The sequence below is a fragment of the Phacochoerus africanus genome, chromosome 8 (genome assembly GCF_016906955.1).
Source record: "Phacochoerus africanus isolate WHEZ1 chromosome 8, ROS_Pafr_v1, whole genome shotgun sequence".
Lineage (NCBI taxonomy): Eukaryota > Metazoa > Chordata > Mammalia > Artiodactyla > Suidae > Phacochoerus > Phacochoerus africanus.
The window spans coordinates 103,038,472-103,052,159 of record NC_062551.1 but is presented as its reverse complement, the minus strand read 5'-3'; the positions used below and the strand labels follow the sequence as shown (position 1 = coordinate 103,052,159).

Sequence of the window (13,688 nt, the reverse complement as noted above, 5' to 3'; positions counted from 1 at the left end):
TGGTAACTGATCTGAGCTAAAACCACACTGGCGCTGAACAAGCCATTGTTCTTAAGACTTACTGAGGTCAGCCAAGCTCTGAGCACGTATAAATCTCCATAGTTTCCACTTCACTACTGGGCATCTAACTACAAAGCAGAGGCTAAAAACAGGTCAAGCCTAGTGTTTACATACGCTCCACAGAATTGCATTTCTACACGAGTGTTAATCAACAACACATTTCACAGCCCAAAGAGAGATATTTCATTTAGTAGGGAAAAGCTGCTCCATTTTGAAAAAGTGAAAATGCAACCTGAAGGAATTATGGAGATTTTGAAATGCTGAAAGAATATTATCTGCACCTGTTAGCTCTAGGTCTAAAAAAAGAAAAACTAAAATACCCCCAGGATTAGGTTAGCTTTCTTTTCTTTTACATTGCATTACATAAAGGAAAAAAATATTGGCCTCTCCTTCCCTCTCTTGTTTCTAGGTCACCGTTTCTACTAAGAAGTGGAGTTGTTCAAACACAGCAAGCCATTAGTAAATACCTACCTATCTACATACTCATATAGCAAGAAGGAACAAGACATGAGGTTGAGTATAGAAAAGTAATTACAATTCCACTTCCTACAGAAAGTTTATCCAAGGCTCTTTAGAGCTAAAATGGCTAAATCTTCCAAAGATAATACAGAGCCAATGTTTTCTGAATAAAATATAAAGATGTACAAATGTTCAATTACTAATGTTTGATATAATATATCAGATTGAGATAAATATGAATACTGCATATGTGGTCAAAAGAAGACTTTGTATAAAATTAAAATAACTTTAACAAAATTTAGCAATAGAGTTGAAGAAGTAAAAATCTCTTTAAAATACAAATTCATAAATTCTATAGACGCTACAGCATTGGGGGAATGAAATAAGTACACAGGGAGTTAACGGGATGGTAATAAAAATACTCACTTTCTACACTTTCTATAGACTCAGTATGGACAGACCAGGAAAATGGAATGTAAAACACAATCCTCTCTATTACATAACAGCTGCTTTCCTAAATGAGGCTCTTAAACATACGTATGGAACATTCTTCAGGAGAACAAAATGTTACTGTCACATACACGTGGTGCTCATTCCTCCCAACTTTCCTTTGGAAGGCAGGTCATTTGAAACATGTGCTAAAAGAAATGAATTCACTTCCTCAGTGAAAATATTTCCATATTTGCAGCCAATTCTAGGTCCTTACAAATATCCCATGGTACATATGACCCACGAAAATGAGATTGCAAAACGATCCTGTTCCCTTTTAAATGGAATTTCAGAACGTTGCCATCACACATTCCAGGTAAACCCCAGCAGATTCTGGCTCTGTTACTGAACTCTGCAGAGGCTCCCAGAGGTCGACGTCAGAGCCCAGGAATCACAGCCTTGGACCAGGTGCTGCTTAAACCCAAGAGGGATCAGGAGGTTCTGCCTTCAGAAACCATTCTCACTTCTATTGTACAATAAACTGTATTATTTCCTCAATATCTCTCTTTTAATGGCCACACTTGCAGCAATGCCAGATCCTATAACTCACTTTGCTGGGTCAGGGATTGACCGTGCACCTCCACAGCAACCTGAGTCACTACAATTGGTTTCTTAACCCACTGCACTACAGCGGAAACTCTCGCAATAACTTTTTAAATTCTCCAAAATAAACACATTCTCCAGTTGCTCTAATAGATATTTTGTGGGCTTAAATTTTGTAAGACTCAAACATTATGTATGTTTATAAAAAGTAATGCAACCAATGCCAGATGGAGAAGAGAATTTGAGGAAGAAAGTGGTGACTGACCACATCACCCAGGAATTTTTACGTCTTTGAAGTTCAGCAATTCTTCCTAGGACTATAGATAGACTTTTAATAAAAATCACATGAATCCTGCAAGGGTTTTTTTAATCCCCCTGATACATTTCACTCTGGCTACTGAGAAAACAAAAATTGGCTTGGACTGAGAAAGTAACTGTCTGCCCAGCATTTATCAGGCTGGAACAACAGACCGAGAAGCCAAATGCAAGGTTCACAGGAAACATTCTGCCGAGAATGCAGCTGCAGGAAAGGGTTATGATAACTGCTTCCTTTGAATAACTACAGACTCACTGAGAAACTTTCTCCTCCAATATCAAAGACTATCAGTGAGTTTGCTGTTGGAAATTTTATCAGTAAGAGGGAGGCATGGCCTTCTTGCTTGAAGCACCTCAGTTGCTCTTGACAGAGCAGCAGCCTCAGCTCCCCACCCAGGTGCTGAGCTCCACATAAGAGGTTTCTAGATACCACAGTCCTCATTTACCTCAACTTGACTGTTTCCAAAGCAACAGGACACTGGAGTCACTTTTCCGACCAGACCACTCTCCATAGAATCCCACCGAAACTCTTTCCCTCAGGTGTGAGGTCTCCCTCCCTACAGTGGTTGATAAATCTGCTTGTCAGAACACAGGTTTGCTCCCAGTTTCCTTAGGTTGACTGAGATAGGGCCATGTTTATCTCCAAGTAAAGAAAACACCTGCTGCTTGAATATTAGCTCCAAAATTTAGTACTGGCTTTCAGATATCAGAAGAGTAGAACACAATTCTGCTGTAGTTTGGGCTCCTGTGGTCTGTGGATTTTAAATTCTCAACTGGCATCTTATCTAAGCTGAAACATTCGGAGGGCCAGGAAACCTGCCGTGGGCGTTGAAATGAGATCCTGGCTCTGATGCTGCTGCTGAGTGTTGAACAGAATCTGTGGCAAAGCTCAGCTTCCAGCAATACGACAGTTGGCAATTGGAGCAAGACACCCCAGGGTGGCCGTGAAGCTCTTTGCGGAAAGGGAAAGGGAAATGGGCAGACCTGAGTCCCAGGCCTCCCGAACAATGGCCTGGCTCCACACCTGCTTTAACTGTAGGGCTTCCGGATTTAAGAAGAAAGGAAAACGTGAGGTGGAAGGGTTATTCAGAGAGTGTGCTTTGGCCCTAAGTGTGAAAGGCTGCTTTTGACATACCCTCGGGAGTAGCCGTAATCGTAGGCTGAGGCCGCCTTCTGACTGACCGAGGACAAGAGAGCCAACTCAGAGGCCCGGGAGGCCTGCTGCTGGTAAGAGGTGGTGGATGCCTGGCTGAAGGCCTCAGACTCCTGGCGGTGGGCAGCGGAGGAGCGGGAGCTGTAGGCGGTGGAGCCGTGGGTGTAGATGGCAGAGCTTCTCTTTTCCTGCTGGTACTGGCTCATGGTGGTGCGAAGGTCCTTGTTTCTGTAGCTGCGGTCATAGTGCTGGTGAAGTTTCTGATAAAACGGCAGAGACATCATGTGCCCCCAGGGAACCAGGCAACCTACAAGAAAGCAAGAGCTTTGGGGTGAACAGGTCCTACAGAACAAGTCATTTGAATTAATGCATAAAAATTAATACTCTTATTTTTTCCAAAGAGTAAGTGGGAAAGGATGTGAAGGTTAGCTTACCTGGTTACTCAATAAATGCCCTGCTTCATAGCCCAGATATGTTCCTTCCTGTCACTGTGACGTAAAAAAAAAATATATCTAGGAGGTCTTCACAAGGTTTCCCCATTGTGCTTTTTCGTTAAACCTTTCATAATATATATTTCTAATTTTCTGGCATTGTGTTCTGACAGGGGCTTCATCTGGAGGAATATATAATGATGGAGAGTCTGTGTCCAGTCTGTGTGGTTTTCATTCAACAAAGGATTACTAGAACACCTACTTTGAGCCTGGTACTACTGTTCTAGCACAGGACCTACAGAGATGAACAAAGAAAACATAATCTCTTCTGTAATAATCTTATATAGAATCTTATATTCTATCGCAGGAGATAGAGAAAATATAAAGTGTAGGGTATATTAGGACCTGCTAAATGCTATTGAGAAAAATAAAACAGGAACGTGGGATGGGATGCAATTTAAATAGCATCATTCAGGATGGCTCCTGAGGATGAAAATGATATTTGGGCATGAGAATATCTGGGGAGCCGTGTTCTGGATGGACGAATATTGCAAAAGCACTGGGATGTGAGTCTGCCCTTGTACACTAGGAATGGCGGATCAGCTGGTGAGGCTGCAGGGAGTGAGGGGTTGCAAGGAGGGGTATGGGAGATGATAGCAGAGAGGTGAGGGAAGGGGGGGAGGACAGATAGTGTAGCTTTCTCCTGGGGACTGTAAGGACTTTCATTTTTATTCTGAAAGGGCTAGGAAGCCATTAGAAGGATCGAGATGAAAATCACTCTTGCTGAGTCTGAGAAGAAACTACTGAAGGACAAGAGTGAAAGCCAGGAGAACCAATTAGAGTGCTGTTATAAGCTGAGCCCCCCAAATTCATAAGCTGAAGTCCTAACCGCCAGTATTTCAGAATGTGACTGTATTTGGAGACAGGATCTTTACAGTAGAAATGAGATTAAATTAAGGTCATTAGAATAGGTTCTAATCCAATATGACATGACCGTCAGCCATATAAGAAGAGGAAATTAGGACACAGATATGCACACATATACAGAGGGAAGACACAAGAAGTGAAAACACAAGAAGATGATCACCTACAAGCCAAGGAGAGGGGCCTCAGAAAAAATCAATTAGCCTCCAGCATTGTGAGAAGATAAAATGTCTATTGTTTAAGCCACCAGTCTACGGTACTTTGTTATACAGAGGCCATTGCAATAGTTCAGGCTAGAGATTATAGGGAGAGCGGTGGAAGTGTAAGAAGTGATCAGACTCTGCATGTTTTGCAGGTAAACCAACAGCATTTGCTGAAAGTTCTGGATTAGGGTGTGAAAGAAAAGGAGTGAGAGATGAATCCAAGGATTTTGCCTAAGTGATTAGAGGACTAGAGTTGCTTTTTTTTTTTTTCTTTTTGGCCACACCTGTGGCATGTAGAAGTTCCAAGGCCAGGGATCAAACCTGTGCCACAGCAGTGACCCGAGCCGCAGCAGTGATAATGCCAGGTACTTAACCCGCTGAGCCATAAGGGAACTCCCTAGAGTTGCTATTAACTGAGATGAGCAAGAGTATGAGAAAACAGCAGTTCAGGATGGAGGAACAGGAGTCTGGCTTGAGACAGTCTACATTTGAGATATCTGCTGGATGTCCTAGTGGAGACATGAAGTGGGAAGCTAGGTATATGACCTTGGAATATTGGGCAAAGGTCCAGGTTGGAGACCTACATTTGAAACTCACAGCATATACATAAATTTCAAAGCCACAAAGTAGATGAGAATGAAAGTCCTAGGACTGAACCCTAGGAGGCTGCTTATATTGGCATTTAATAAGCTCTCTCAAATCTTACAAACATTTCAAAAAGGTATAGTGTCAAATCATATGAATTCCACTAAGAATATGAAGGTTTCTAGTCTTCCTACATAAAAAAGCCAGAAAATCAGTCATCAGGGTAGCAGTTTGCACTGTGAACTTGAGCTAAAAGTCCTACTGAAAGTCTAAGTTTTCTTAGCACAGGGAGGGGAAACTTCATATTGCATTATCTTTCTTTGAATAATATGTCCACTGAGAGGAGCCTCTCAGCCACACTGACAACCCCTGGATGATGTAATAGTATTATGGAAGTCTTTTCTTCCATTTTTAATGCTTTTGTACATGCTCTAAAATATTGATTTTAAATTTTACAAGTAAAATTAGTTGCAATCACTTTTTCAAATCTTTAAAAAAAAAAATTCTAGGGAGTTCCTGTTGTGATGCAGCAGAAACGAATCTGACTAGTAACTATGAGGTTGTGGGTTTGATTCCTGGCCTTGTTCAGTGGATTAAGGATCCAGCATTGCCGTGAGCTGTGGTGTAAGTCGCAGATGCGGCTCGGATCCTGCATTGCTGTGGCTGTGGCACAGGCCAGCAGCTCTAGCTCCAGTTCAAACCCTAGCATGGGAACTTCCATATGCCGCGGGTGCGGCCCTAAAAAAAATAAATAAATAAATAAAGGAGGATTGAATTCTTCTAAACTTGCCACACTTTTTGTCAAGTTTAAATCTACTTTTTATTTAAACTAAAAGGTCAGCATGTATTCCCTAGAGAAGCAAATCCAGCAAACTTCACTCCAGAAATATTTATGTTAGGGCTCATGGAAGATATCAGTCTACATGGCATTTCCCAAGAGGAAAAAAATAGCTACTAGCAAGCAACTTTGCTTCAACCCTCAAATAGCAAACGCTTTGCTATTTTCTGTTCTAAAATGTACAGAACAATTCTCAGATATAAGGAATAATCACTAGATAAATTTTGATAAAACAAAAGAGTTGAATATACAAATATAGACGTCTATTATACTAAGCAATTATAAAGATATTAGATGTTTCTATAGTGATACATACTACCCTGCAACATGGCAAATGCTATTTGAATGATATCCAAATAAATATTGCATGACCTTTTTATGTATTGTTATAAGCTAAATTCAGAACCCAAAATAACTTGAAATGCTATTATTTTCACAAAATAAAGTATTTAAATGTCTTGCCTCAACTCTGTTTTCCATTCTCTTTATTTCTGTTTTCCCCGAACATATTGAATAATACTTAATTTTCTAGGCACGTAGATGATGTATTACAAGTAAACAAGCTTTGGCTTTACATCAACAGAGCTGGTTGTCACAGCTCTGACCTCTGGAACGAAGGTACAACTACCTTCTCTTCATCAAGTACATGAGGATTATCCCCGACACATGACAGCTAGAGTGTGTTGGGAGGAAAGGTGGTTTGGTTGTCTCCTATTTCTTTAAGACCTTTTTTCTTCCTGAAAATAATTTGGGAATTTGGGAAGAAATACTAACTCCATGGTTGGAATTGTGACATGAATGATATTTTGTACAGGCATTAGAGGCTGAAAGCTGATAAAAACTCTTCACAGTAAATATTAACTTCGGGACCATTTTGTGGGGAATTTATGTTGCCTGTGAAATACTGCTTAGCCGTTTTCATAGGAGAAATACCACAGTGCATTCTTACATTTATCCACATGGCATTGTTGGAGCAAATTAGAAACTAGTGACTTCAGTGTTCGTTTACTCCTTTTGATCTAATTTGTAATCAAGAAGAATTGTAGGCGTATGGAGGATAGAAAACACATGATTTCCTGTTACCTCACTCATCCCAGATTTCAACCAAACCACCGAACTGTAATTTGGAAGAAGCACTTGACTCACACTTACAGTTCCATCTGAGACAGCTATTATCTCCTTATGGTTCCAGGAACAGCAGCTTAATTTTAGAAGAAGCCGCTGAGCTGAGAGAAGAGCTGTGCCAGCACAAACCGGCACCCTACTGCTCGTTTTCCTTCCCAGGAGCCCCACTTTCCTATTTCCCTGCACTTCTGACATCTCTTTGACAAAACTGCTGAGCTCAGAAGATAGAAACCACACACACCGTGGTGCTGCTAAGCACATGAAATATCAAGTGCATTCTTCTGCCCCAAGGTCACACTTACCAGTTTGCAGAGGAGTGGCAGTGGTGGAAATATTCCGACGTGACCGTGGAGCTGGATGAGAGAATGAATAACCCACGGAGGCTGAATCCAAGAAAAAGTTAAGAGCAGGGCTAAAGACAGGACCCTGGGGGCCAGTTCAAAAATAATGCATGTGGTCAGGCAGTAGAATGTCAGAGCCACACAGCCAGCCTTTTATGGCCAAGAAGGCAGATAAATATAGCAGCAAATGGGAAGGGTAGTCCTAAACTGAGAGGCAGAGGGAGGCACTGGCAGGTAGCTGCCTGGGTAATGTAATTACATTAATGCCAGTCAATGGGTCTGGCTTGATTAAACCAAATGTGAGATATTTATTTGGGTATAAGGGCTATTTTCAATATCATTTTATTACTGGTTATCTGAAAGTGTAATGGAAAGAGTGGTTTGTGTTGAGAGCTAAAAATAGATGTAGTAATCTGATTCCCAAAATGGACTTCATGGAATGTAAATGCCAAGATAATCGTTCTGGATGTGCTGTTCATAATGCATGTACATTTAAAAGACACAAGGTGAAAAAAGAACATGAGGCTAACTAGAGGCAAACAAGTAAGAAATGGGTTACATGCGGTAGAAACTTTGGATCGAAGATTCGGGGGTCACCATTTCTCTCATTTCGGGAAAATTTTACAAAGTAGGTCATAGCTTCAAGTTTGACTATTTGATTCCCCAGTCATTAAAGCCTTTAGGAAGCAACATGTTCTATCTTTCCTAAAGCCAGAGTAGGGTCAGTCTATCTAACATCACTTCTCTTTCTTTGTTTTTTCCAACTATTTCACAAATTCAGAGGTGGTAAAACCTGGTGGTTAGAGCTTGCACTTCAGACTCAGACCAGACCTCAATTCCAGACCGTTGATGGCACTTAATAGCCATGTAACTTTAAGCAATTTATTTTTCTTTAAGCTTCACTTTCCTTCTCTATAAAATGGGGATAATAACGTCCAAATTATGGGACTGCTGTGGAAATCAATGTGATAACACAGAGAAAGCACTCGCCTATCGACTGCCACATAATGAAGACCCAGTAAATGTCAACTGTTGTTCTGATAGTAGTAATTTAAAAGTTCAGATTATAGGTACTGAGCAGGTTATGTTCTGATACTACAGCACCTAAATACAGATCATCTGTATTTATCAAAATACTGAACAGACCCACTATTAGGGCCTACTTTCTAATCCCTTTCTTGATGACAATGACAGTTAACACTGTTGAGGACCTATCAAGTGCCAGACACTATGGTAGGCACTTTGTGTGATCCCATTTAATGGTCATAATGCCCTGTAAGGCAAGTAGCATTAGCTTCAGGCTACAGTTGAGGAAACTGAGGCTTCGAGAGGTAAAGTCATTTACCAAAGAGCACACAGCTAGTAAATGACATAAATGCAGTTCATTCAGAGATATGTGGATTCCAAAGCCCGTGCCCTTTTTGTCATGTGTTGCCTTATCCTCCCTCCGATGATATTTTGTCTGTAAAAAACTAGATGCTTTCAAATGGTCTTTCAAGTGCAATATGGGTCTCCACTCATAACTGAGGGTCAGCTTTTGAACTACCCACTGTATATTAAAAAAGGTATTCCACTTAGTCCTGAGTGGAAATATTCCGATGTGACTGAGGAGCTGGATGAGAGAATGAATAACACACGGAGGCTGAATCCAAGAAAAAGTTAAGAGGCAGGGCTAAAGACAGGACCCTGGGGGCCAGTTCAAAAATAATGCATGTGGTCAGGCAGTAGAATGTCAGAGCCTAATTTGTAATGAAGGAGCATTGTCAAAAGACAAATAAAAACAAACCCAGCATTTGTTTATCTAAATTCACCTCCAGTTAACGTGCATATGGACGCTTTAGCTGCTGGAGTCCATAGAAGAATTCTCCAAGCTTCAAGTTCCTCAAGTGTCCACGTGTTCTCTAAATGTCCAATACAGAATGGCAGTGGTTCTTCTGAGTTTCATCCACCAGCCAGTGAAATGTTTCCCAGTGAGCCATTTGTCTCCAGAGCACAGTAAGTTTCTTCAAATCTCCTTGAAATAGAAAAAGGGGGGGAGTCAAAAATAAGAGATATAAATCACCACAATACCAGCTAATATTTAATAACCATTTGCTTTATGCCAAGTATTAATGCTAACTGCTTTACAGTCTTATTTGATCATCATACACATAAAAACACTTTAGGGATTATGAAATTAAGAGTTAGAGAGATTAATATTCTTAAAGTCACAGAAGTACAAGGTGATAGAAGGTTCAAACCTAGGTCTGTTCTATACAGAGCCCAGTCTCCTATATATCATGCTATTCTGCCTTACAACCATTTAATTCTCTGTGTGGATAGATAGATTCCCATATGGCAATAATGTCCGTTAGAAGTAAGAATTCTCACTAAAGAATAGTTTCAGTTTTATTTCCCACATAACAGACAACTATTAGACCAAGATGTACTGGCTACAAATACCAACACTTTAAAATATTTACTGAACTTCGATCCCTGTTAAAAATGTAAAATGGGAGTTCCCATCGTGGCGCAGTGGTTAACGAATCCGACTAGGAACCATGAGGTTGCGGGTTCGGTCCCTGCCCTTGCTCAGTGGGTTAACGATCTGGCGTTGCCGTGAGCTGTGGTGTAGGTTGCAGACGCAGCTCAGAACCTGCATTGCTGTGGCTCTGGCATAGGCAGGCAGCTGTAGCTCCGATTAGACCCCCAGCCTGGGAACCTCCATATGCCTGGGGGAAGTGGCCCTAGAAAAGGTAAAAAGACAAAAAAATAAAATAAAATAAAGAATGCAAAATGAGAGAAGTCTGCACATACTTGTGGAAAAACTAAAATATCCTTTATTGGGAGTTCTCATCATGGCAGAGCGGAAATATCTGACTAGGAACCACAAGCTTGTGGGTTCCATCCCTGGCCTTGCTCAGTGGGTTAAGGATCCGGCATTACCATGAGCTGTGGTATAGGTCACAGATGTGGCTTGGATCCCATGTTGTGGTGGCTCTGGTGTAGACTGGCAGCTACAACTCCAATTAGACCCCTCACCTGAGAACCTCCATATGCCTCAGGTGCAGCCCTAAAAAGACAAAAGACAAAAGACAAATAAAATAAAACATCCTTTATTCATTGACATTCAGGATTCCAGTGAAACCCAAATAGTTTAATTCAAACAAATATACAATAAGATTTGACAAAAGAAATATGAACTAGACCCAACCAAGTCTCCTAAGTGATCTTTCTGCTGTATCACCATCTGGATTCAACCTTTTCTAACAACATATTTGTCTAAAATGTAAATATCCAGATAATAAACTAATACTGTGATGTACTGCATAATAAAACTAAAATTAAGGAAGAAAAATTTAGTTGGGCTTTGACAAATCAATAATTGCAATTTAATCACAATTCCCTTATAGATATATGAGTCAATTAATCAGATTTACTCATGATGCACTTACAGAAAACTTAATAGAATGCTAATCAACTGTCAATTTCAAGTTTCCCAGAAAACCATCTAATGCAAAATACTTTTTAAAATGTATATAACTCTACAAGTCTGGAAATTTCAGAAATAATTGCTTCCAAAATTATAGTTAGTTTTTTAAGAAAGTGGTTTTTTAAGAAAGTGGTTTTCTCCAAATTAAATCTAAGGGGATGGAGGCATGGCGCAGTAGAAACGAATCCGACTAGGAACCATGAGATTGTGGGTTCAATCCCTGGCCTTGCTCAGTGGGTTAAGGATCTGGAGTTGCCGTGAGCTGTGGTGTAGGTCACAGTCGCAGCTGGGATCTGGCGTTGCTGTGGCTCTGGTGTAGGCTGGCAGCTGTAGCTCCAATTAAACTCCTAGCCTGGGAACCTCCATATGCTGCAAGTGCAGCCCTAAAAAGCAAACAAAACAAAACAAAAACTCTAAGGGGATTAATTTTTTCATAAGTGTGAAGTGATGAGTTTAACTAACTTTAGCATATGGAGGTTGAATCAGAGCTACAGCCACCGGCCTACACCACAGCCACAGCAATGCCAGATCTGAGCCCCTACACCACAGCCACAGCAATGCCAGATCTGAGCCTCGTCTGCGACCTACACCACAGCTCACAGCAACTCCGGATCCCTAACCCATTGAGCAAGGCCAGGGATCGAACCGAAACCTCATAGTTCCCAGTCAGATTCATTTCTGCTGTGCCATAGCAGGAACACCCAGAACACTTCTCCTTTAAAAGATAGGAATTAAAGGAGCAAATCCAATATGTCACTTGTTCACCTATCATGCAAAGCACATGCTAGGTACAGGGAAGCAAAATGACTGACATGGACCCCAGAGTTAAGAATTTCTAATTTCTACAGAGTTCCCGTAGTGGCTCAGTGGTTAACATACCCGAATAGCATCCATGAGGATGCAGGTTTGATCTCTAGCCTCAATCAGTGGGCTAAAGATCCAGCACTGCAGACGTGGCTTGGATCCTGCCTTGCTGTGGCTGTGGTGTGAGCGGGCTCTGATTCGATCCCTAGCCTGGGAACTTCCATTTGCCCTAAAAAGACAAAAGACAGGAGTTCCCATCATGGCTCAGTGGTTAACGAATCTGACTAGGAACCATGAGGTTGTGGGTTCGATTCCTGGCCTTGCTCAGTGGGTTAAGGATCCAGCTTGCCATGAGCTGTGGTGTAGGTCACAGATGTGGCTCAGATCCCACGTTGCTGTGGCTCTGGTGTAGGCCGGCAGCCACAGCTTGGATTAGACCCCTAGCCTGGGAACTTCCATGTGCCACGGGATCAGCCCTAGAAAAGGCAAAAAGACAAAAAAAAAAAAAGAATTTCTAAATTCTGAGCAATTTCTCCAATACAAATGCTTTTGACAGGAGAAAAACCTTAGCTAGATCATTCAGTGAGCTCTTTTAGGTTGCAAATTAAAAGACATATATATATATATATATACATTTGGCATCTAGTCCTGTTGTTCAATGAATGATTTTGAGAAATCATTTCCCCTCTCTGAGGCTCCATTTTTCTCATTTATAAAATAAAAAGTTCAACCAGATAATCTCTAAGCTTTTCTAGTCCGAATAACTGTGCTATCAATCCAAAAAGTGGCTCTTCTTTTCTTGCCTGGTTTCTAAGCTGATTAGCAACATCCTATCTAGAGCAATTTTGATGGAATAAAATAAATTCTCCTTGCTCCAAGGACTCTTCTTCTACCTGTTAGCTCACGTCTGAAATGCTCTCTCCTGAGAGAGTCACTTTATGACTTTAATCCCTGTTATACTAAAAATGATCCATAAAAATATTTCAGCATTTAATCAGTACTTTAAGTCTTCATGTGATGGGACAGAGTCTCAGATTTGTTATGATCGGAGCAGTGGGCAGGGAGGGAGGGGGGAGATATGATGGTTGGAAAAGGCTGGAGGAGGGGATCTAGGACAATTATCAGAAGCCAAATCTCATCTAGCTATTAAATGAATTCGCTCTAAACTAGATGAACTAGATCTAGATCTAAAATTAGATCTAGTTCTAATTTTGCCTATACCTGGGCAATGGCCAAATGAAGCCAATGCAGTTAATGTCTTGCACAGGGTCTATAGGCTGTGAGGGGCCCATGTATGCTCCTATCCAGGCCAGGGATGGGGCCGACAGTCCAGTCCTGAAAAAGGACAACCTGTGATGTGCAGCCACTAACAGAGGAGTTGGTGGGATAAGGCCCTAATCCCTGCTCAGATCCCTACCTACTGCCCTGCCCCCAGATTAGACTCCAGGCCACCAGAAAGCAGAAGCATAGTTCTAAAATGCCCTTGGCTTTCTCTGGAATGCTGCACTCATGGCTGTAGAAATGGAATTAATTTCTCTTTGCTCTTTTTATTTTGATTTTTGTTTTTAAATTTAGGGCTGCACCACGGCATGTGGACATTCCCAGGCTAGGGGTTCAATCTGAACTGTAGCTGCCGGCCTACACCACAGCCACAGCAATGCCAGATCTGAGCCATGTCTGTGACCTACACTGCAGCTCACAGCAATGCTGTATTCTTAACCCACTGAGCGGGGCCAGGGATCAAACTGTATCCTCATGGATGCTAGTTGGGTTCTTAACCCACTGAGCCACAGTGGGAACTCCTAACTTCTGTTCTTTACCAACTGTTCTCTCTTTCTCCCCTCTCCTTAATTCCCTCCCTCATCACAGGAATCCTTTTTTTTTTCTTTTTTTTTTTGGTCTTTTTGCCATTTCTTGAGCCACTCCCGCAGCATATGGAGGTTCCC

General features: G+C 41.4%; 1 protein-coding gene across 1 annotated transcript in view; it reads right to left on the bottom strand.

Annotated features, from left to right (window-relative positions):
* Nucleotides 1–7,605, bottom strand: part of MYOM1 (myomesin 1) — a 144,318-nt gene extending 136,713 nt beyond the window's left edge. The window contains exons 1-2 of the mRNA XM_047793800.1: nucleotides 7,428–7,605; nucleotides 3,002–3,326 (exon numbers count right to left, since the gene is read on the bottom strand). Of these exons, the coding sequence (XP_047649756.1) occupies nucleotides 3,002–3,303 (302 nt within the window). The 5' untranslated portion in view covers nucleotides 3,304–3,326; nucleotides 7,428–7,605. The remainder of the gene's footprint in view (nucleotides 1–3,001; nucleotides 3,327–7,427) is intronic.
* Between the last annotated feature and the right edge of the window lie 6,083 nt (nucleotides 7,606–13,688).